At 33.5% G+C, this 21131-nt stretch overlaps 3 protein-coding genes and 1 pseudogene across 6 annotated transcripts; 3 read left to right on the top strand and 1 right to left on the bottom strand.

Annotated features, from left to right (window-relative positions):
• Positions 1-234: 234 nt before the first annotated feature.
• LOC143540810 (uncharacterized protein At1g76660-like) lies at positions 235-2659 on the top strand. The gene is made up of 3 exons (XM_077033792.1): positions 235-381; positions 703-1720; positions 2241-2659. The coding sequence occupies exons 1-3, from the start codon at positions 328-330 to the stop codon at positions 2393-2395; spliced, it is 1227 nt and encodes a 408-aa protein (XP_076889907.1). The 5' UTR covers positions 235-327; the 3' UTR covers positions 2396-2659.
• Positions 2660-4036: 1377 nt separating this feature from the next.
• LOC143540782 (calcium-binding protein CML39-like) lies at positions 4037-4549 on the top strand. The gene has a single exon (XM_077033752.1). The coding sequence runs from the start codon at positions 4037-4039 to the stop codon at positions 4547-4549; it is 513 nt and encodes a 170-aa protein (XP_076889867.1).
• Positions 4550-6805: 2256 nt separating this feature from the next.
• LOC143540792 (DNA replication complex GINS protein SLD5-like) lies at positions 6806-8841 on the top strand (annotated as a pseudogene). Its single transcript, XR_013136645.1, has 6 exons — positions 6806-7020; positions 7905-8027; positions 8107-8189; positions 8274-8383; positions 8477-8552; positions 8661-8841. The product of XR_013136645.1 is annotated as a DNA replication complex GINS protein SLD5-like (transcript).
• A 468-nt stretch (positions 8842-9309) lies between these two features.
• LOC143540791 (uncharacterized) lies at positions 9310-13458 on the bottom strand. 3 transcript variants are annotated; one of them, XM_077033769.1, is made up of 10 exons: positions 13353-13458; positions 13142-13226; positions 12435-12554; positions 11914-12186; positions 10626-11002; positions 10437-10536; positions 10144-10197; positions 9975-10061; positions 9738-9866; positions 9310-9659 (listed from the first exon to the last, which is right to left on the bottom strand). In XM_077033769.1, the coding sequence occupies exons 1-10, from the start codon at positions 13394-13396 to the stop codon at positions 9342-9344; spliced, it is 1587 nt and encodes a 528-aa protein (XP_076889884.1). In that variant the 5' UTR covers positions 13397-13458; the 3' UTR covers positions 9310-9341. The 3 variants fall into 3 exon arrangements, with proteins under 3 accessions (XP_076889884.1, XP_076889885.1, XP_076889886.1); XM_077033770.1 differs by lacking the exon at positions 12435-12554 and having other exon boundaries at positions 13353-13457; XM_077033771.1 differs by lacking the exons at positions 13142-13226; positions 13353-13458 and having other exon boundaries at positions 12479-12536.
• Positions 13459-21131: the final 7673 nt, after the last annotated feature.

The raw sequence follows: 21131 nt of genomic DNA, 5'->3' as shown, positions 1-21131 counted from the left end.
ACCGACCCGAAATTCAAACCGAAATCGAACAAGTTTAAAACCGATTATCCATAAACTAGTTTTTTTTAACCGATTGAAACTGTAGGTTTGGAACCAGCTTGTAATTTTCTCCACCAAAACCGGTTAACCGAACCGAAACCTGCCAAAACTGAGCAGAAGTTGGTCAAAACCCGAAACGAAACCTATCCAAACCCGAACCGAAACCGATCGTAGCCTAGTCAAGAAACCCCCAATTTCTCCATTTTAACCTAATTTTAAAGGCCTCTGGTTTGGTAAACTGGTTGAAGTTGATTGATTGAGTGATTGCTTTGTGGGTTTTGAAGGAAAATGGCTTCTGACCAGAATAGGTTTCTGCAGCAGCAGCAGCCGGTGGCTAACAGAGTATGTTTTTCAAACCCTAGGTTTTGGTTTTAAGTTTAATTAAGTTGATTTTAGTTGAACAAGCTGTGTACTTGCTCAGATCTGTTTGTGTTTATGTTGGTTACTGTTCATTAAATATGATTTATTGTGTTTTGTTTTGATCATTTGCTTCAGATCTGCATTGTGTATGTTAGGGTTTACAGTATTTCAAGATTTTTAAAAAAATTATAGAGGTGTAGGTTATAAAATTTGTAAAAAATCAAAATTGCAGTCATATTATACAAATATTATTAATTGAAATTGGAAACTATATTAATAAGCTTTTGTATAATTGGGTTGCAGAGGAAAAGATGGAGGGGTTGTTTAAGTAGTTTATCGTGTTTCGGGTTACAAAAAGGTGGAAAACGGGTTGTGCCCGCATCTCGTATGCCAGAAACGAGTACAGCTGCGAACCAGCAAAACGGGCCTCAAGCTGCTGGGATAGCGAACCCGAATAACTCGGTTCACCCGTCGTTACTAGCTCCACCGTCTTCGCCCGCTTCGTTTTCCCATTCTGCTCTTCAATCCACAGCGCAATCGCCAAACTGTTTCTTATCAGCGAACTCACCCGGAGGCCCGTCTTCTACCGTGTTTGCAACCGGGCCGTACGCTCACGAGACGCAACTTGTGTCGCCGCCTGTGTTCTCGACTTTCACCACCGAGCCGTCAACCGCCCCGTTCACACCACCTCCCGAGCTAGCTCATTTGACGACGCCGTCATCGCCTGATGTCCCGTACGCGCAGTTTCTTACATCGAATGTTAAAAACGGTTACATGCCCGCAAACGATCTTCAAGCAGCTTATTCTTTACACCCCGGAAGGCCGGCTAGTACTCTTAGATCGCCAATATCGCGGGCCTCGGGTGACGGTTTATCATCATCTTTCCCTGAACGGGAATTCAGCCCGCAATGGAAAGATAAAGGGTCGGATTCAAAGATACCTCAAGATGCCAACTTTTTCTGCCCTGAAACGTTTGCACAATATTATTATGACCAATCTTCGTTTCCTCATACTGGTGGGCGGTTAAGTGTGTCTAAAGAACCCGATGCTTATTCTAATGCAAATGGGGTTCAAAGTAGGCAGAGTAAAGTTTGTAAACAGGATATTGAGGAATTAGAAGCGTATCGAGCGTCGTTCGGGTTTAGTGCTGATGAAATTGTGTCTACACCTCAGTATGTTGAGATTTCTGATGTTATGGATGACTCTTTTTCCATGATGCCGTCTGGGCCCAATAAGTTGCCCGAGATCAAAACTGTACCGGGTTTTACCCTGAAAACTCACTATAGCAAGAGCGAGCCCGGTTCATGTCATGCTATAAAAGGTAAATATATCTTAATATGTACATCTTTTGAAATTGGTTGTATGCTCTAAGCCTAAAAAAAAGACGGATCTGGTTGGGTAACAGGTCAAAATGAGCTTGGGTTAAAACATGTCATTTTTTTAGAAAGTATCAATTTGATTCAGGTCAAAATGGGTTATGACCAAAATGAGCTCCAATTAAAATGAGCCATTGTATAAAAAATATCAATTTCGTTCAGGTCAAAATGAGCTCGGATCAAAATGGGCCGTTTCATAAAAGTTATCAAATTTTGACCAAATCAGGCTCGGGTTAAAACGGGCCATTATTCAAAAAGCATCAATTTGATTCAGGTCCAAACGGGTTCTGACCAAAATGTGCTCGGGTTAAAACAGGTCATTTTTAGAAGTGTGAATTTGATTCAGTTTCAAACGAGTTCTGACTAAAACGGGCTCTCGTTGAAATGAGCTGTTATATATTTTATCCGAATCAACTCATTTTTATCGGTATCTGATAATATGATTTAACTTTGGTGTGATTTTAGATGTGAGAAAGGCTGTAGACCAATGTTTGACTGATGATGAAGACATATTTTCAAGAATGAATGGGAGGTATCATCAAATGGGAATGGGGCAGTCAAATTCTGATGCAGAAATTGATTACAATTACAGAAGAGTGAGAAGCTCAAAATGGGCATGAAATCAAATGAGAGAGGAGAATTGAATTGGATAGTTGGTTTCTGTATGTATTAATGTGCTGCTATCTTTATTTTCTCCCTCTAAAGCAGTTATGGATGCTTATGTTGTCTATTATGTTGTTTCTTTCTTTCTTTCTTTCTTTCTTTCTTTCTTGGTGTAACTAGTATCATGTATCTGGTGAATGTCCATTTGCTAAAACAAATGAGATGATGGGAATGTTGACTATTTTGTGAAGAATAGGAACTGGATCTTAATTTATATATATATATATATATATATATATATATATTAATTTTATTTTATTTGGCTTTATTCTATATGTCTTGCTATATACTCCGTATGATACAACCTCTTGCTTAGAGCACTAAGCAACCACATCGTTTTTTGGGTCGTTCGGATGAGGTTGCAGGTCAAGTAAAAGAGAGAGTGGTGACTGAGAAGAGAAGGAAAGAAAAGAGGTGGGAGTTGTGCCGAGTGGCTAGCCTAGTAAAAGAGAGAGGAGAGAGACATGTGAGTGCGGACTCATATAGAGGAAAGAGAAGGAAAGGGGTGAGGGTTGTGCTGAGTGGCTCGTTTAGTAAAAGAGAGAGACTAAGCCAGGTCTGGTAGTTCAAACGAGCGGATGACTCATATGTGAGAGGAGAGTTGAGAGAAAAAGAGGAAAGGAGGAGAGAGGTAGGGGTTGTGCTGAGATGACTCGTCCAGTTAAGTCAAACGTTGCACATGCTCTTATGTATATTATCTATGGTTAAATCAATGGTGCTAGTCAGGTCCGGACAAGCGGCGAACTCGTATGTGAGACTGTGAGGGGATAGGAGAGAGAAGGGAAGGAAAGAAGAGAGAGAGAAAGATAGGAAAGGGGGAGAGAGAGGTGGATGTTATGATGAGTTGTCTTGTCTATTGTGGCACTTGTTCTTACGAGTTACGTCTATGTATGATTAAATCACTTGAACTAATTAGGTTATGTTTGTTTATCCAAAACTGAAAATCTAACAAAAACACAACTTATTTGATTGTGTTAAACATGAAACGATAAATAACTGAAAATAGTTAAAATCCCATCTAGAAAAAATGTTGTGAAAAAAATGTTCATACTAGTATTTTAACATTATTAACTATTTAATGTTTAAAACTTAAAACGTATTTTAAAAAGTATATAACAACGTGTTACGTGTCAATTTGTGAATCCATTGGGTTATTAATTATTTCAAATTAGATCTGTTTAGCTAAATTTGTATGTAATGCCTATAATCAGTTAGAATTTAATTATGCCCCCATAATTACCAGTATAAAACCATGTAAACACATTATTATTATTATTATTTTTATTTTAGATACATGACAAAAGAACGTGTCATAAAGATATAGTCTTGACATTAAACAAACAAAAGGATAAGCTACACTAAACCGTGTACGGTAAATATACGCGGAAACGGTATGTGGGCGGCACACCAACACGGCAACCGCAACTTGAACCACCGCCCACAGCTTCCAGCTGACATATTTATCCATCCATCCATCCATTACGTACATCTTTCCACAATTAGCCTATATAAATACATACCATCCCACTAGTCACAACCCCATTAAGTTGGAAAAACATTTCATTCATTATTTCACAACACGTTATTAGCACGTTACAATGAGTTCAAACTCAGGTGAATTTTCACCAGCAAGCTCTCCAGGGAGCTCCCCGTTAGCCAGACTGTTCCACCAATTCAGGAAATCTCCTACAACCAATCGTACACCGCTTTCCCGAACCTCCTCAGACGATATCCACCAGGTGTTTAATTACTTTGACGAGAACGGGGACGGGAAGATATCAGCCAGCGAGCTGCAGAACAGGCTGCAGTTGTCGGACGAGGAGGCGGAGATGGTGGTGAGGTCTTCGGATGCGGATGGAGACGGAGTGTTGGGGTTGGATGATTTTGCGAAGATGATGGAGGAGGGGGAGGAGGAGGAGGAGTTGCGAGGGGCGTTTGCGATGTATTTGGGGAAATCGGGTAGTGTGATTACGCCCAAGAGTTTGAAGAAGATGATGAAGCGGTTGGGGCAGGCGGCTACGGTTAATGACTGCAAGGGGATGATTCAAAGATTTGATGTGAATAGAGATGGGGTGTTGGATTTTGAAGAGTTTAGGACCATGATGAGTTAAATCTTAAGGCTCAAATTGTAGTGTTGTGTAACAAAAATAAACAAAATTTGTGTTGGATTTGTTCATGAGCGTGTATATATTGTAAATAATAATTGCTGAATGGGATTCTGATTGATTGATAATACATATTTGTACTCTTTATGAACAATGTTATAACGTTAGTTATCTTGTTAACATTTTGGATGAGTCAAATTGGATCAATTTATGGGATTTTGGTTGTTGGATGATCATGTTGTGTGTGTATTTTCTTTGTCTGATTGTTTATTGTTGTTCGTTATGGATTTTATTTCAACATATAACATATGCCATCAATTATATAAGACGCAAATTAATCTATAATGTAAATAATGGGTTGAAAAACTAGCAATTAATTATAATAATGTAAATAATGGGTTGAAAAACTAACTTGAAGGAGAAGATTCAATTTTTTGAGTGTTGGATGAAGACGAGGACATGAGGTTGTGATGATCATCTTGATGAAGAGTCTATGGTGTTAAAAGTTTTTGTCTTGATCACGTAAATGAGAAACGCGAACGTGTGTGATTGTTAATTAGCATAACGACTCATAAAACTTTTAACCATTATATTTACATCTTCACTTGTTAAGATATAAACTTTTATTAAATTAAGGGATATTGGTTTTTAATACTTTTAACTTTGACTCATTGATAGATAACACTCCCAACTTATGATTTGTCTTCCACCACTCCCAACTTGTAACTTGTTTTCTCATGTCACTTCCGAACTTAACAGACCTTAACCTCGTTAGTTTTTTTGCGAATAAATTACCAGAATAGTCCCTAATGTTTTATCAAATATTCAACTTTCGTCCACACTTTTTAACATTCTTAACTTTAGTCTTCACACTCAAACCCTCTTCCCTACCAGTTCCCAATTGCTGCTTAAAACCATCACCGTCACTAGCACTCTGGCAACATCAACATCGCCACCACAGCCGCCTACCACCACCACTGCTGAAAACGCCCCGCAAATCAAATCAGGAGTCGCCTGAATCGCTACCCAACCACCATCTTCCCTTCATATTTAGTTACCAAAATCCAAACTCACATGTACCATCACCACCTCCTTTGCGATCCCGTTCAACGACCATCGAGCAAGCTGCCGCCATCCTCAGATCTCCTAAAAGCCATTGTTGTCCTCCTCCAGGTGGCTAAACATGAATCGTAGGGGTGAAATGGCCATCTTGAAACACCAAACACGTCTATTGATAGGTGGCGGTTTAAAGAGAGGGGTCTATTGATTCAGGCGGGTAGAGATCGACAGTGGTGGTGGTGTCAAATTAGGTTAACTAACCAAGTGTCAACAATAAAGAGGAGGGGTGATTAATGCTTGGCAGTGGAAGTGGCGGTTGGTGGCTGTCAGTGGTAGTGGCGGTGGCGGTGGCGGTTGGTTGTTGTCGGCAGGGAAGAGGGGTTGTGGTTGGCAGGAGAGGGATGGAGGGATATATAATAAACAAAATTTTTGATTTTATCCCTTGAACTTTAAAAAATGACATTTTTACCCAAAACACTAACGAAGTTGGTGTCTCGGTACTCCGGGAGTGCCAGAAGAAAATATGTTAAAAGTTGGGAGTGTTGGGGAACATTTCGTAAGTTGGGAGTGCTATCTACCAATGGGTCAAAGTTTAGAGTATTTAAAACCAATATACCCTAAATTAATTACCTTAATTTTAGGGCTACATATATTTATAATCTATATAAACTTTAAACTGTCAAAAAGCCATATACATATTGCACAATCCAGTTTAGAAATCAAACCGGTTTAGGTTGAAACTAGTTCGGTTTTGTCAACAAAAGTCAAACCTGTTTTATGATCGGTTTCGGTTCGGGTTAAAACCGATTTCTTGACTAGGGTACTATCGGTTTCAATTCGGTTTCTGACCGGTTTTTGCCCGGTTTCGGTTTGGTTAACCAGTTTGGAACCGGTTTTGGTAGAGAAATTTACAAACCGGTTCCAAACATACGTTTTCAATTGGTTCCAAACCGATTTCCACATGTTCGGTTTCAAACCTGTTCCATTCGGTTAACCGATTTATTTTCCCACCTCTAACCCGAACTATATATACACGAACTATATATCATCGGGGGAGATCTGAGACCGTGTTTGAAATTGGAAACCCTAACTCTGCGCGCCAATCCATCTTACAGTTACTCTTACCTTCTATAGGTAACTCGGATATTTAGAATCCATCATCTTTAGCTCAATTCACATTAACAGCTAACCTATTTACTTAACTGAAGCTCATTTCTATACATCTTCTTATCTTTGTGTTCCAGATGGATTCCGGTTCCGGCGATGGCACCGGCAGATTCTCCGACTACGAAACCCTAATTTCCACTACAGACGCTGATCTCCTCAAACGCTCATGGCCTAACGAGAAAGCTGCTCCTGAGATCCTTCAATTTGAGTCTGATTTAATTCAGAGATCCAGAGAGCAGATTCAATTGATGGTAATATTATTATTATTGTTTGCTACTCTCACCCCTAATTTGTGAAAATGAATGTTTGTGAACTGTTCGGTCGGAAGTTTGTTTATGTTCGTTTGTTTAATAAATGAACAAACATGAATAGAAGCATTTTTAGTTCAGTCTTTGATAATGTGTTCTTTTACAGTTCGTTTATGTTTGATTGTTTGTTTGTTCATTAAAGGTTTTTAATATTTTTTAATGACTTTTCTAATGTTATCATATAGATTTAAGCAGAGTTATTAACTATGAAATGGAAATGTATGAGTATTATGTCATTCATTTATATCTAAATGAATCTGTTTAAAAAGCGCGTAGCTCGGTCGATAAAAGCTTGAATAAAGCTAGCTAAAACAACTTTATTTGACAATGATCTAAGCTGAGCCGGCTCATTTTTGTAACCGAACTCGAGCCAAGCTTGGTTCAGCTCGTTGGCTCACTCTTAGGCTCGTTTAATTTTGAGCTGAGCTGCCTCGTTTAATTTCGAGCTCGAACCCTCACTGGCTTGACTCGTTTACAGTTAATTTTCATACAAATATAAATGTTAAAAAGAAACACAGAACACGAACTTGGTAGTCTGACCGAACCGTCGACACTGACCATTTTCGAGTAGTCAAGGCATATAAAAGTTGTTTGTTTACGTTTGTGTTCGTGAACCATTCGCAAACAAGTTCGTTTCCTTAATGAACGGACACGGACAAGGAATTTCGTTCGCTTAGTTGTTTGTTAAATATTCGTTTGTCTGATAAAAGCTTAACAGACGAACATGAGCAAGGCCTTGTTCAGTTTGGTTTGTTCACAGCCCTACATGCAATTGTTGGCAATCTGAAACATCAATAATATCTTTGTTTTTATAATTTGTTTACCAGGAAGAAACTGTGGAGGAACTTGTGAGTAATGATGAAGATCCGCTTACTGTATCTCTTTATCAAATGGATATTGACAGGACTTTGTTTTTATTAAGATCATATTTAAGGACTCGTCTTCAAAAGGTATATGGTTAACCAAATACATGCATTTGATTTTAGGCATTCATAACTTTTATCTTTATAATAATAATCATATGCACAGATTGAGAATTTCATGTTTCATATCCAAAAAATTGCTGATCTTTGGGACAGACTGTCTCCACCAGAACAGAAGTTTGCCTAACGGTAAGTAACCCATTGTCTCACTTTCTTTTTATCCTGCAACTACACGATTAAATATTTTAAAAAGTTTGAACGCTTTTGATTCAGGTCTATTCAAGACATGAAACGACATTTGGAGAATTCCGTGTTATCTAAATTGCCTGTTCAGTATAATTCTCATTTGAAACAAACGGCTGCTAGTGAAGAGGATGACATGGGTATTTTCTTTTTTTTAATTGCTTATCGCAAATTGTCAAATTAAAAAGATTTAGATTATTGTTGTAATACCATTGTGTTATTCTTCTTTTCAGTTCCCGAACCGAAGTTGGATGCATTTGTTATCTGCAGAACCGGGAAGTTCTTAGGAGCTCTCCCGGTGGATGACAGGTAACTAATTATCTATCTTCTATTTGTTTATTTATATATTTGTAACGCTATAAGAAAGACTAGACTATGAAGTTATCATCTGACTTTGAACCGTTTTTCATATGACAGTGGCGAAGAAAACTCATTGGATATGTATGCAGGGGACATATATGCACTGCGTTACAAATCGATTAAACCACTGATCGAAAGTGGCCAACTTGATCTAGTTTGACTAGTTTATGTAGCTAATGGTAAGAGTAATATTCATGTACTATAAAGATATATTTGAAGGACATTTGTAACCTGAATATGATGTACTGTTTCCTTTTGTTTTATGTTATGAAATGTCAAAAGTTCTAGTGCCACATAGTCTTTTGTTCATCTTTAATTAATTGAATCACTACAAGTATTAATAATTTAATATTATGAAACTTAATAGATGCTATTTTCTTTATAACTGAAAATGTATTTATATTTGGTTGGAATAACATAAATATACATAATAAGAGATCTACAAAATAATAGCATTATATTGTAATAACAGTTTAAAGAGAGCCAAACTTATACAGTCCACAAAAAGAAAAAAAATAATAAAATAAAATAAAAATTCAACCGAAACTCAAAACCAGTCCTACATATATTTCATTCTTTTTTAAATTATACATGACACACGTGTGTTAATTGAACTCAACATGTGCCAAAATATATGCACAAAACCGGTATTCAAAACATACTCAAACTAACAAAAAAACACTAGAAAATCATTCAAGATTCACACATGAAAGAAATAAAAATAAGACAAACCAAAAATCAAACTGATAATCGCCCTTCAACTGTGTCTCTATGAATCACGTACCGAAATATACAACTCTGAGATAACCAATACACACATTTTTCTGGTTTACCTTTAATGCTCATCCTCTTAACCTTCGGTTGACTTTCTGATAAACATGAGTTGACCATTTCCAAAAGACTCGTCACGCTCAACGCCATATCTTTTGCATAATTATATAAGATTTTCGGTAGGTATATTCTTGTTTCTTTGTTCATATAAATCGTCGATTGTATAAACTCTCGTTTAGCAAGCCTCAAGTCCTGAAAAACGTTCTTTGCATTGTAGATACGAACCTGAATTTTAACATTCATCATCAATACCAAAATGGCACAAATAATAACAATAACAAATTAATATTTTTATTTGTGTACCGCAGGGTCAGAGAATGCCCCTAAAGAAAGGGCAAAATGAACAAGTGGCTCGGGGTATTCAATGGCGTAGATATGTTTATTATGCTCGGTCTTCAACTTCCTCCCGGGAGATAGTAACGAATGTAGCCACTGCATTTATGATATGTTAGTTATTTTGTGGGACTCGCAAGAAACTATTATAACTGATTAACAGGAAATATTAAATATGGTAATAGATAGATGGATAAAGTGACAAACCGATGCTCTAAAGTGTGATTTGATTCCTAATATAGAAATTTGTATGATATATGCATTGATGGAGTGTCCCCCGATGTTATAAGTCGCCTAATAAAAATAATTAATCGGCATTAAGGAATCGTTATTATGAACATATGAAAGAAAAACAAAAAGAAATGCATATGTTTACCTTTAAAATGGAATTACTTTTTGTGTTGTTATTTGTTCCATATGCTAAATATGCCTGCAAGAAACAAGCATAATATAGTATTTCAACAAGTTATGCGAACACCAATATAAAAATTACAACTTTACCCTTGTTAGGATATCCTTTGAAAATTGCAATAAAATCATTTTCAGAAACTTTTGTTGACAAAATTACTCAAAATACACCTTTGGTATTTTCTTATTTCGTGGAAGGGTATTTTAAACATTTGACGAATAGCGTATAATTAAGTTGAATATAAAGAAACAAAGGCTTACATGCATCACCAAAGCATTGTGAATGTTGATCCAAAATACAAGTTTTTGTTCGCGAGTCATTTTTCTCGGGTCAACATTCTCAAGTTTCTTCACCAATGTTCTACATAAATAATAAATATTAAATATTAGGTAACTAGAACTAAAATAATAAATATCAAACATTTAAGAGGAAAGAACCAAACCAGCTACCTGAATTTTTTTAGCATCATTTCAGCATAATTAAAACCATCATCATCAACATTAATTTTCAAAACTTCTACCATATCCGCATACGGGCCTCCTTCGTCTTTCATAATATTAATGTGTTTACGGTCCCACGTGGCATCTTCATTGCAAGAAGGACTTGATGTATCAGAATGATCATGGGTACCTGATGATGACATGGATGAAGCAGAAGAAACCAATGGTCCAGATTGAGATTGATTTTGGTCTCCAAGTTTACAGTAGATCAAAGAGATACATCTGATCATGTCTTCCGAGAGTCTATCGGGACTTTCAAGAAGGGCGTTATTGGTATAAGAAGCTCCAAGGTGTTCCCCGAGACTACAACGGCTTGTTTTTCTCTCCTGCGATTACTTGTCGTTAGATGAAGATAAGTCAAACGGGTCGGGTCGACCCGAAATAGTCTGATTTGCTGGATTAAACGGGTCGGGTTGACCCGAAACATTTTTTGCCCAATAAAGTTTTAATTTTTTTTTTATGAAAATTTAGTTGTAGTAGCCTGATTTGATGTTAGATGATTTACTCGTCACTAGACAAAGAAAAGTCAAATGGGTCGGTCGGGTTGACCCGAAACAGTTTTGCTAAAAAAGTTCTGATTTATTATGAATGATTAGATGTCTAGTATGATTAACATAATTGCATTACTTTAATAATAGTCTGGATTTGTTGAAATAGATTATTTAACAGGTTTCATTCCCTTTTAGCTGTTTTAAATTTAATTACACGGATGGTCCATGCGTTTTCGTCATATTGCAAACTTAGTCCCCGAGTTTCAAAAACTACAGGTATAGAAAAATTGTTTGTCAAAACATAACATGGACGGTCCCTGAAATGGATGGAGTACCTTGTTCTTGTAAATTTGATAAACTGGCAAAAATACTCTTATATAAATAAACAAAAAATGCAATAAAAAGATATATAGTTTAAAAAACAAAATCTATCTACTCTCTCCAACCACTTCCAAGTATTCATCTCTGCCACCCGAAATTTGTTTTAGCGTTAAGGGTATTTTGGTAATTTCACACTCAGTTAACAGCAAAAGTTAACGACCATTTATGTTACGTTTTGTCAAACTATTGGTCTAAACATATAACTTTCTAAACTTGGGGACTAAAGTTGTAATATGACCAAACCACCGGGACCATCCGTCTAACTAACCCTTTTCTTTAAATTTTACCGTTCAACCCAAATCGACTCATCTATAAGTGATCAACTAATCGAAAATGAAACATCTAATGATTAGTTTAATACATACCTTTCTGGATGATGACTTCACAACCGCAGAACTAATTTGACGATTCGAAAGTTGACCACTTAACAAAGCATCAGAGTTGACTTTTTTGACTAGTGACTGGTCAACAACAGGTTGTAACTGTGATTCTATCTTACATTCCAAAGGGATATTTTTGGCATCTAAACTATGAACACGCTTCTGAAAAGCCGTTCTGTATAGTGAAAGTATATAACGCTCCAAATGAAGTATTTCTGTTTCTAGAGACACAATTTCTTTCACCAATTCCATTGATGACTGTAACAAAAAAAAAGAATAAAAATAATTAATGAGCCAGATTGAAAATTAGGTGTGATGCATAAGTAATGCAAATTGGGCCCAATTGAAATATTAGGTGAGTTAGATGCATAAGCACATAAAGTTATAACCGAAATGACCTCTTGCCCGTTACTAATAATTACAAAACTGATATTGGTTCACAAGTTGTTTTAGATAGCTACTTATGATTAACATTAAACATGTTGCAACCGAAATAAAGATGTCACCTTTGAGTTTGGTGTGCCATTTGAAGCAATGGAAGAAAATGAACTTGAACATGGTGTCATTTCTGACTCGGACCAAACCGAGGATTGATCATGCAATAATATCTTCCCCAATTTTACATCCTGAGTCAAAGATAAAGTCAAAACTTGATTTTCAATGACCCAATATAGCCACAAGGAACCAAAGATACTTTTAATAAGCAAGAAGTAAAACATATAATGTGATCTTCACGGACAATTACACACAGATAAACGTACCCAGTATAATCTCACTTATAGTAGAGCTATTGACACAATTTTTTTTTTTGGGGGGGTTGGGGGGGGGGTATGAAGTGTGAGACACCAACTCCAAAAATCGTTATAAAACGTGCACAATATAGAGTATAGTAATCCATATAACATAAAATGTAGCTAAACAAGATTCCGAATACTAGTTGTGAGAATGTAAAAGTGGTCCAATATTTGCATAACAAAACACGAAATGGTAAAATGAAAACTACAAAAATTGCATCGATTGCTTTCCGGGTTGTCTCAAGAACATTGTAATATTTGTCATCAAGTAGAAGAAATGTTCATGATATTGATTGTTGAATGTTAGTTTTATCATTTGGGAAACATCCAAATTTGCCATATTCATGTTCCTTATGAAATAAAGATCAAAGCTTGTTACTTTCTTTAATCAAAACAATCAAAAAATAATCTTTACTTACATGAATTAAACTATATGAAGCTCTTGGCGCCAAATCTAGCACACCACAATCATCTTTATTAATCTTCCCATTATCCCAAGAACATCTGCAAACAAAATAATAATAATAATAATAATAATAATAATAATTATCAAATTAAATCCATTTTAAATTAAACAAACAGATTCATATTAATAAAATATATATATATATATTCAAAACCAAATTATACCCATGAAAAATTTGGTGATTTGAATCACATTCAACTGTTAGCATCTTTGTTTCTGGGTTGAACGACTCACTAACACACTCACCGACAGTTTATAAGAAGTAAGGGTATGAAGGACCCCACAAGATCATAAATAAAGAGTAGGTAGGGTGTATGATATTGTGAAAAAGATTTAGTGAAGGTGAATGTTAAGCAGAGGTTGAATTGAATAATGGTGCATTGGGATGAAGATGATGAGCAGCACATATTGTTGTCTGTGTACCGAATTATGTGGGGTTCACAAATATATATATATATATGTTTAATGTGTTTGTGATTATAATAATGGTTTGCGGCGTTTGAAACTATCTCGATACCTGAGTATTGATTTTTGACGCTCTAAATTGCTTATTTTATGCAATTTATAACTTATTAACTTTTAAAAAAGTTAACAAGTGTTTGGGACTACGAGTTATTGTGAGACACTGATGAGATAAATTAATAAGTTACAATATATATTGTAACTTATTAACTTATCTTAAAAGTGATAGAAAGGTAAAATAAGAACTTCCAAACACCCTAAGTCATTAAATCATATTTCAAACTTAAAATCATAAGATCGTAAGCTTTAACTAAATCTCATCATGGTATTAGATCAGAACTGTGTGATTATAATAATGATATAATATTATTTGGGATATTTTATTCAACCACTCACTTATTGTCACCGATTTTTTTTTATTTTATAGTTTACTAGTTTTTATCTCTCGTATTACGGGGTTGGTTATATTATTTGTTATAATATTTATTTAGTTTTTGAATTTATATATTTTTTATTGTATGAAAGTTAATAATATACTTATGGTTTGATAATAAATTGTTTCACAAATAAATGATTTAAAAGTTATATGGTTTTGATAAAACCCAAGACCCGTTTATTTTTTTACTATAAAATTGGTTTTTTAATTATAAATAATATTTATGAAAGTTAATAATATACTTATGGTTTGATGAGACCCAAGACCCGTTTATTTTTTTTACTATCAGATTGGTTTTTAATTTAAATAATATATATATCTTTTTTTAAAATAAATAAGATATTAATTTTTATTATATCCTATTTTATAGGATTTTTAAATCAATAATTTGGTGAGAATAATTTTCAATTTAGTGAGATCTTATAACCCTTTTAAGGAATATCTGGGTTTGGTAAGACTCATACCTATGAATTCGAGTCAAATGCATGAGAAGCCTATATTCAAAAATCAAACAAATCTGGTGACTCTAAAAAAAGGGGAAGCGACCACATCATGACACGTATGATTTTTATGTTTTCGTTTATATATATTATAGATAGATAATTAAGTCAAGTGTTTCACTAAAGTTTGGTGGGAATTTATTATTTTTGTTTTGCAGTTTCCTTTATTGTAATGGGCACAAAATTGTTGAAATATCATGTTTATTTCACATGAATCTTCTCTTGCCTCTGTTTAAAACAAAAGTATGAATGGTATGAACTATGAAGAGTGATTGTGGTGAGAGTTTTTGTTTAAAAGTGTAGTTACAAATCAAAATTAGTTTTCACATTATTACTTGTATAATCCTTATTAATTTTAAATGATTTAAATTTAACCAGCACTATTGCCACGCCACTAATGCAACACCATCATCATCGTCGCCATCATAACAAGCATAGACATAACTGTTGTCGCAACACCACAGCTAGCTATCAGGACTCCATCATCGCCTCTACCACCACTAACGCCAACATCGCCTTGTCTTCAACGCCACAACCAGTGCTGCCACCACCATCCTTGTCGGCTTTGGTGCCACCTTCATATGTTGTCACTAGCCACTATAAAAAATACCGAGTTAATTTTGATTAGAGCCTATTTTAGTCAACGTCAATAAATATTTTTTTTTCAAATGGTATGTTTTGAATCCTATCCATTTTACTCATAACTCGTTTGACCCTTTACCCGATCCAACCATTTTTCTAACTTATTCATGACTCTTCTTAGTGTGTTACATGCTTATATGTCCGTTGGACCCCTTGTTTTGTCATACAAATTTTGATAGAAAATTAATATTAGTTAGGTGTAATCTATAACAAATACATGTAATCTATAATAGTAAAAAAAATACAAATAACCAGTTTGGTTTTGCAGGTGTGGAAACCTTATTAGCAATATAACCGACCAACTATTGTTAGTTTTCAAAAAATCAACAGACCAACCTACCTTCTTTTGGCACGGTTTGATTATATTGGTTATGTTTCATTGGTTTATTTTTGTTATAGGTCGGTTAATTCGGTTTTTTCACACCCACAAAAAAAAATTTAAGTGACAAGAATCTTGAAATCTTTAGTGCCCGAAATACTTTTAAACGATGTAAATAGTTATTTTATCCTTCATTTTAATTTAACTACATTTTAAGTAATAGGATAATAAGGTTTACCAAATTTCTAAAAGATGAATCACATATAGTTGTGAATGATAAATCAATCATTTCAAAGTTAGTTAGATTTGTTACAAATAATTTTATTAACAACAACAATAAAACATATAAGATAACTCTTTTTTGATGAATAAAAGTTGATGGTTTCAATTTTAAAAATGGAATATCTCATAGAATATCAACCAACTTTTAAAAGTGTTCAAATTATGTCACTCATGCATATTTTTCTCGAATTGAGTCACTAAATCTTCAAATCAAGTCTAGCCGATTTTTTATGCGTCAAGAAAGAAATGGTGGATAACATGTGAGGGTCGGAATTTGCAATATATATAGTTATATTTAAAAAAAACTAAAAAACGTTAATTGTTTTAAAATTCAAAAATAAAATTCACGTCGCTCCTCAACGTCAACATCAAAAGAAAGATAAAAAAATTTCCTATGTGAAACAAAAAAGAAAAACGCTTAAAAAAACATGTTAAAACCTTTAATTTAATAAAATATGAAAGTTGAATGACCCAGTTGGAACACTTTTTAAAGTTAAGTGATCCAATTGAAACACTTTTAAAACTTGGTTACTATTATATAAAATTGTACCTTTTAAAAAGAAGTAGTTGCATTCATTGTAAGTATATAATGAATAAAACAAAAGACATTCTATCTTCTTTAAAAAAATTACATTATAAAAACGAGCATTATATATTCTTTAATATAATATAAGTATAGTAGTTGCTATAGTTTTTTTATTATTCAAAAACAGTTACATTATCATGTAATTATTAATGTATATGTTTCCCGTCATATCACATGTGCATTTCTATGTTAATCACGGGATAACATGTAAAACTGAAAAGTAGAATAACTAAACATTTGGAGGAAGCTAACAACTCCGGCCCTTGTCTACAACTATATGTTTGGAAACAAAAGACAAATTACTAAGGATTAGATGATCAGATGATGTAAATAAACTTTTTTTTATGTATGCTTGAATGCATAGGTATGCAAATGAAACCAACTATACAAGTGGAGTAGTTTGTTTGTGTTCCCTAATTTAACTTTAATCAATCATAGAATGACAGTTAAATAAACTGATTTTCTTATCCATGTTTGTTAAATTGAATATGTTTGTGTTCGTTTTTAATATTCTAAACGATTGTTCAAGAACATAAACTAACAATCGAATAAAGTTATCACTGACGATCAAGAATACGTTAGAAATTTGTAATTTTAAAAACAGTTTTTTCTCTTAAAATCGGTTTTATCAAAAATGGGCTAAACAAAGGGTTTAAATATGAAAATAAACCAAGCGCCCAATTATACTAAAACGTTAGATAAGATGGAGCCCCATCCAAGTGGTGAGGCTCGTGCCCCATTATGGACAAAAGAGTATAAATTATAAAAACATGTTAGTTTGTCATTAAAAAAAATATAAATCTATTTAAATGCAAGTTACATCTAGTAACAAAATAAATCTGAATAAATAGTTTATAACAAACATAAGTGAATGGATATAACATAAATAAACAAGTATAAACGGACATAAATTGACTTATAAACGAACTGTCATAGACGTAAACTCTGTGTGTTCTCTTAATGAAATATTGAAAGATCATGTTAGTCAATATATTAATAACTAGGTTTTATCATACGTATAATGGGAGTTGTTTTATATTTTTCTTTCTAATATTTAGAATTAAGTTTATAAAATATTTTACACTCGAGAATAATGACAAATTCGCAGAGCATGTATATATTGCAGATGTATTAAGTATTTATAATAATTTAATGAAAATGGCTGAAAATTTTTCAAAGCACATCAATTAAGACATTCACATACTATCTGTAAATTTTGTGAATTATTGGCTCAATTAAATTTAAAATTTTGATTAATTTTTAAATTTCTAGTGTATAAATAAAAACTTGATCTTGAATATATGTAACGTAATATTAACAAAAAGACTGTTGAAACATCATTCAGTAGTGGTTATCAAATTATGGCTTTTCTTTTAATGGGTGGTCTTCAAGCTATATACTATTTCCATAATTAAACTAAAAGTACTTATTATCACGATAATTATGACTAGTTTCATGATTAAACAGAGAATGGTAGATAATGTCAAAACATAAAGTGAAAGACAAAATATTAAGAGGATTAGATATCTGATTTTTATTTTATCAGTTTCAAAATATAAAGTAAAAGACAAAACATTACGAGGATTAGATGTTAGGTGTTTAAATCAAATACAAATTAAATTAACGTGCTAATTGTGGAATTCAACTAGTACTCTTTAAAGAACTTTTTTTAATAGTTTCTAGTATATGGCGTTTGTTTTTTTATGTGTAACTAATATATGAATAGTGATCACGCGTATTTAAAGAGCGGCTGATAAAAAAAACATTGGCCCGTCACTAATCTAGCAGTTTTTTTCTTTTTGTAACGAGCAGCCTCTATTGGTAATAATTTTTTTATTATTAAGAACATATTATTATTCAGTTTATAGAGATAATTGAGGTGAAGTATATATATGAATCACATGAATTGGGACATTGGGTTGGACTTAATTAAAAAGCAAACGTCTCCGTGTCAAAGTAGTTAAACTTTAATACTAGTCCCAAGGACTCGGGTCTTATTGACCATCGAATCCATTAATTCTTTCTTCTTTTTTATTTATTTAAATGGTATATGTATATATAGAGGTGCAAAAAGAAAAATAAGCTTTGAAACCGTAACTTATCACCCCCCCCCCCCTTGGAAAAAACCAGGTATTGTCAGGAACCAATTACATACCAGATTACCCTAATCTGAACCAGCCTGTTGCTTAAATATCAGGTTGTAAGTTGTAACCCTGTGATTGTAAGCTGGTTCCAACCCAGTTATACCCTATGGCCTACTCGTATCGGTCAGGACCAGAAAAAACAAATATAAAAGAAAAAAATAGAACAAAGTCAAAACCCGATTACTTCCTTTTCCAAAGGTCGGTTCAATACCTGAACCGGTTTCAGCAATACAAGGTCGGGTTTATTGACTCGTTGACTAGAACCAGAACCCATTTTGAAAGGGAAAATAAAAGAAAAGAAAAAAAGAAAACTGGTTTTGTATATCTATAATCTATCTATAATATATAAAAACAAAACCATAAAAGTCCTACGTGTCGCGATGTTGTTGCTTCCTATTTTTTTGGAGTCACCATATTTGCTTGATTTTTAAATGGAGGCTTCCAAGCATTTGACCCGAATTCACGGGTATGGATCTCATCAAACCCAGATATTTCTTAAACGGATTATAACATCTCATTAAATTAAAAACTAATCTCACCATATATTTGAATTAAAAATCCTATAAAGTAGGGATATACTAAAAATTAATATATGATTTATTTAAAAAAATATATATTATTTATAATTAAAAAACCAATTTTATAGTAAAAAAAATAAACGGGTCTTGGGTCTTATCAAACTCATATGGCTTTTAAACCGGGTTATAACATCTCATTTATTTGTGAAACAATTTATCATCAAACCATAAGTATATTATTAACTTTCATATAATAAAAAAATTAAAAATTAAAAAAAAAATAAGTAAGGAGGACAAATTAAAACACCTTGGTTTTTAAAGGATTTAAAATCTATATAACACATGGTACAATATACAAAGCATATTGAAGGACAAAATGATCTTTCAAACATAAAATCCCATGTGAATTTTCAATTCTTAGAAAATATTTACAATTTTTCACCCTCAACTTTACTAGACTACTGTTAAATACAATAATACTTATAAGTTTGGTCGTTTATCTTTCACTATATATTATTTTTTATTTTAATTTTAAACCAACTCCCCCCACTATTTTTAAACGATCATAACTTTTTCACACGTTAATTTTTTTTTAAAGTTTAACTATAAAACGGGTATTTTATTCTCTTTAATTTAAGTATGATATTGTTGTACTATTTTTTTACTAAAAAAATATATGTTACGTATGGTTGTTCACAACTCGGTTTTGACAATTTTTTAAGTTAAACATGTGAGACAAACCATTAGTTATGGTTTTTTGTTGACAAAAATCAAAACTAAACTGTTATAAATTGAAAACGAAAGTTAAAGAAAATGACATGTGAAACCTAACTGATGGCCGGTTAAAACGATTTTAAAGTTTTAAACTGAACAATGAACACACATAATTGTTACGTGATTACCAGGGTTTGTATTCAAACACCCGTCGCATTGCGCGGGCTCCGGTCTAATATATAAAAACATTAAAACAGAAGATCTAGGGTAGACAGTGGGCCTTATTGGACAAGTGAACATTTGTTTCTCACCCAAGCCCAACTAGATGGTGAACCGTGAACCCACACTCAACAGATGGGTACGAAGGGGGCTTAATAAAAACTGCCCATTTGCATATCATATGCACTAGGACGAATTGGATGCACATGCCCATTGGAGTATTGGACCCTATGATTTGCATTGGGGTGAGCAATAACCAAACCGAAAAAACCGATTAACCGAACCGAAAAAATCGAAAACCGAATTAACCGAAATTAACCGAACCGAACTCTTCATTTTTCTCATATTTTCAAGTCTTTTTTCCCTATTTTATATATTATATGTATTAATTGTTTAATACTATCCTTTTCATATATATATATCTTCATTTCATGTACTAATATCTCAATTTCATATATTTGTACATTCATTTCATGTAGTTATACCATCATTTTATGTATTTAAGCATTCATTTCATGTACTTTTAAGCAAAATTTTAGCCCAAGTTTGATATAGGTTAGTAACCGAAATTAACCGAACCGAACCGATAACCGATTAGTTAGGTTGGGTTAATGCTAATAACCAAACCGAACCGTACCGTACCGAACCGTGCACACCATCTAATTCATATTTCATAGGTTACTAGAATCAGAGTTATTCTTAAAATAAATCATTAACTAATTTAACTAACCTTTTTTAAATGCTACGTACATTATTACTAGGGCTGTGCAACGGTTCAGAACCGCGAGAACCGAACCGGAACCGAAAATGAGTGAAAAATAGAACCGGAACCGGAACCTATTATAGTAAACCGGTTCGGTTCCAGAACCGCTAAAGCCGGTTCTCGCTAATCGGTTCTGGTTAGAACCTGTTCGATCATTTATTTATCAAATGTGTTATGCAAACTTTGCGAATTACAAAACAAGTTTATACAATTGTATGTTTTCTTTCACGGTAAACTAATTTAGATTACAACATAAACATCCGTTATATTTTTTATTAAAACCTAAGTGTTCAAGTTAAATAAATCATTAGCAACGATAGATTAATGGAAGATCATATCATTTTATATTAAATTACCT

Source organism: Bidens hawaiensis, unplaced genomic scaffold (genome assembly GCF_021521415.1).
Source record: "Bidens hawaiensis isolate Kalapana, Puna unplaced genomic scaffold, B.hawaiensis_p1.1 tig00012335_1, whole genome shotgun sequence".
NCBI lineage: Eukaryota > Viridiplantae > Streptophyta > Magnoliopsida > Asterales > Asteraceae > Bidens > Bidens hawaiensis.
Note: the sequence above shows the minus strand (reverse complement) of the source record. Positions and strands in the feature narration are given on the sequence as shown.

What these genes read in the sequence shown, in the direction of transcription:
- LOC143540791 (XM_077033769.1), bottom strand. Translation starts at nt 13,396, where the DNA reads ATGCTAACAGTTGAATGTGATTCAAATCACCAAATTTTTCATGG. An exon ending in ATGATGCTAAAAAAATTCAG is followed by an intron (nt 10,537 to 10,625) that starts GTAGCTGGTTTG and finishes TTATTTATGTAG; the next exon opens with AACATTGGTGAAGAAACTTG. An exon ending in AAAGTAATTCCATTTTAAAG is followed by an intron (nt 10,062 to 10,143) that starts GTAAACATATGC and finishes TATTTTTATTAG; the next exon opens with GCGACTTATAACATCGGGGG.
- LOC143540810 (XM_077033792.1), top strand. Translation starts at nt 328, where the DNA reads ATGGCTTCTGACCAGAATAGGTTTCTGCAGCAGCAGCAGCCGGTGGCT. An exon ending in AGCAGCCGGTGGCTAACAGA is followed by an intron (nt 382 to 702) that starts GTATGTTTTTCA and finishes ATTGGGTTGCAG; the next exon opens with AGGAAAAGATGGAGGGGTTG. An exon ending in TTCATGTCATGCTATAAAAG is followed by an intron (nt 1,721 to 2,240) that starts GTAAATATATCT and finishes GTGTGATTTTAG; the next exon opens with ATGTGAGAAAGGCTGTAGAC.
- LOC143540782 (XM_077033752.1), top strand. Translation starts at nt 4,037, where the DNA reads ATGAGTTCAAACTCAGGTGAATTTTCACCAGCAAGCTCTCCAGGGAGC.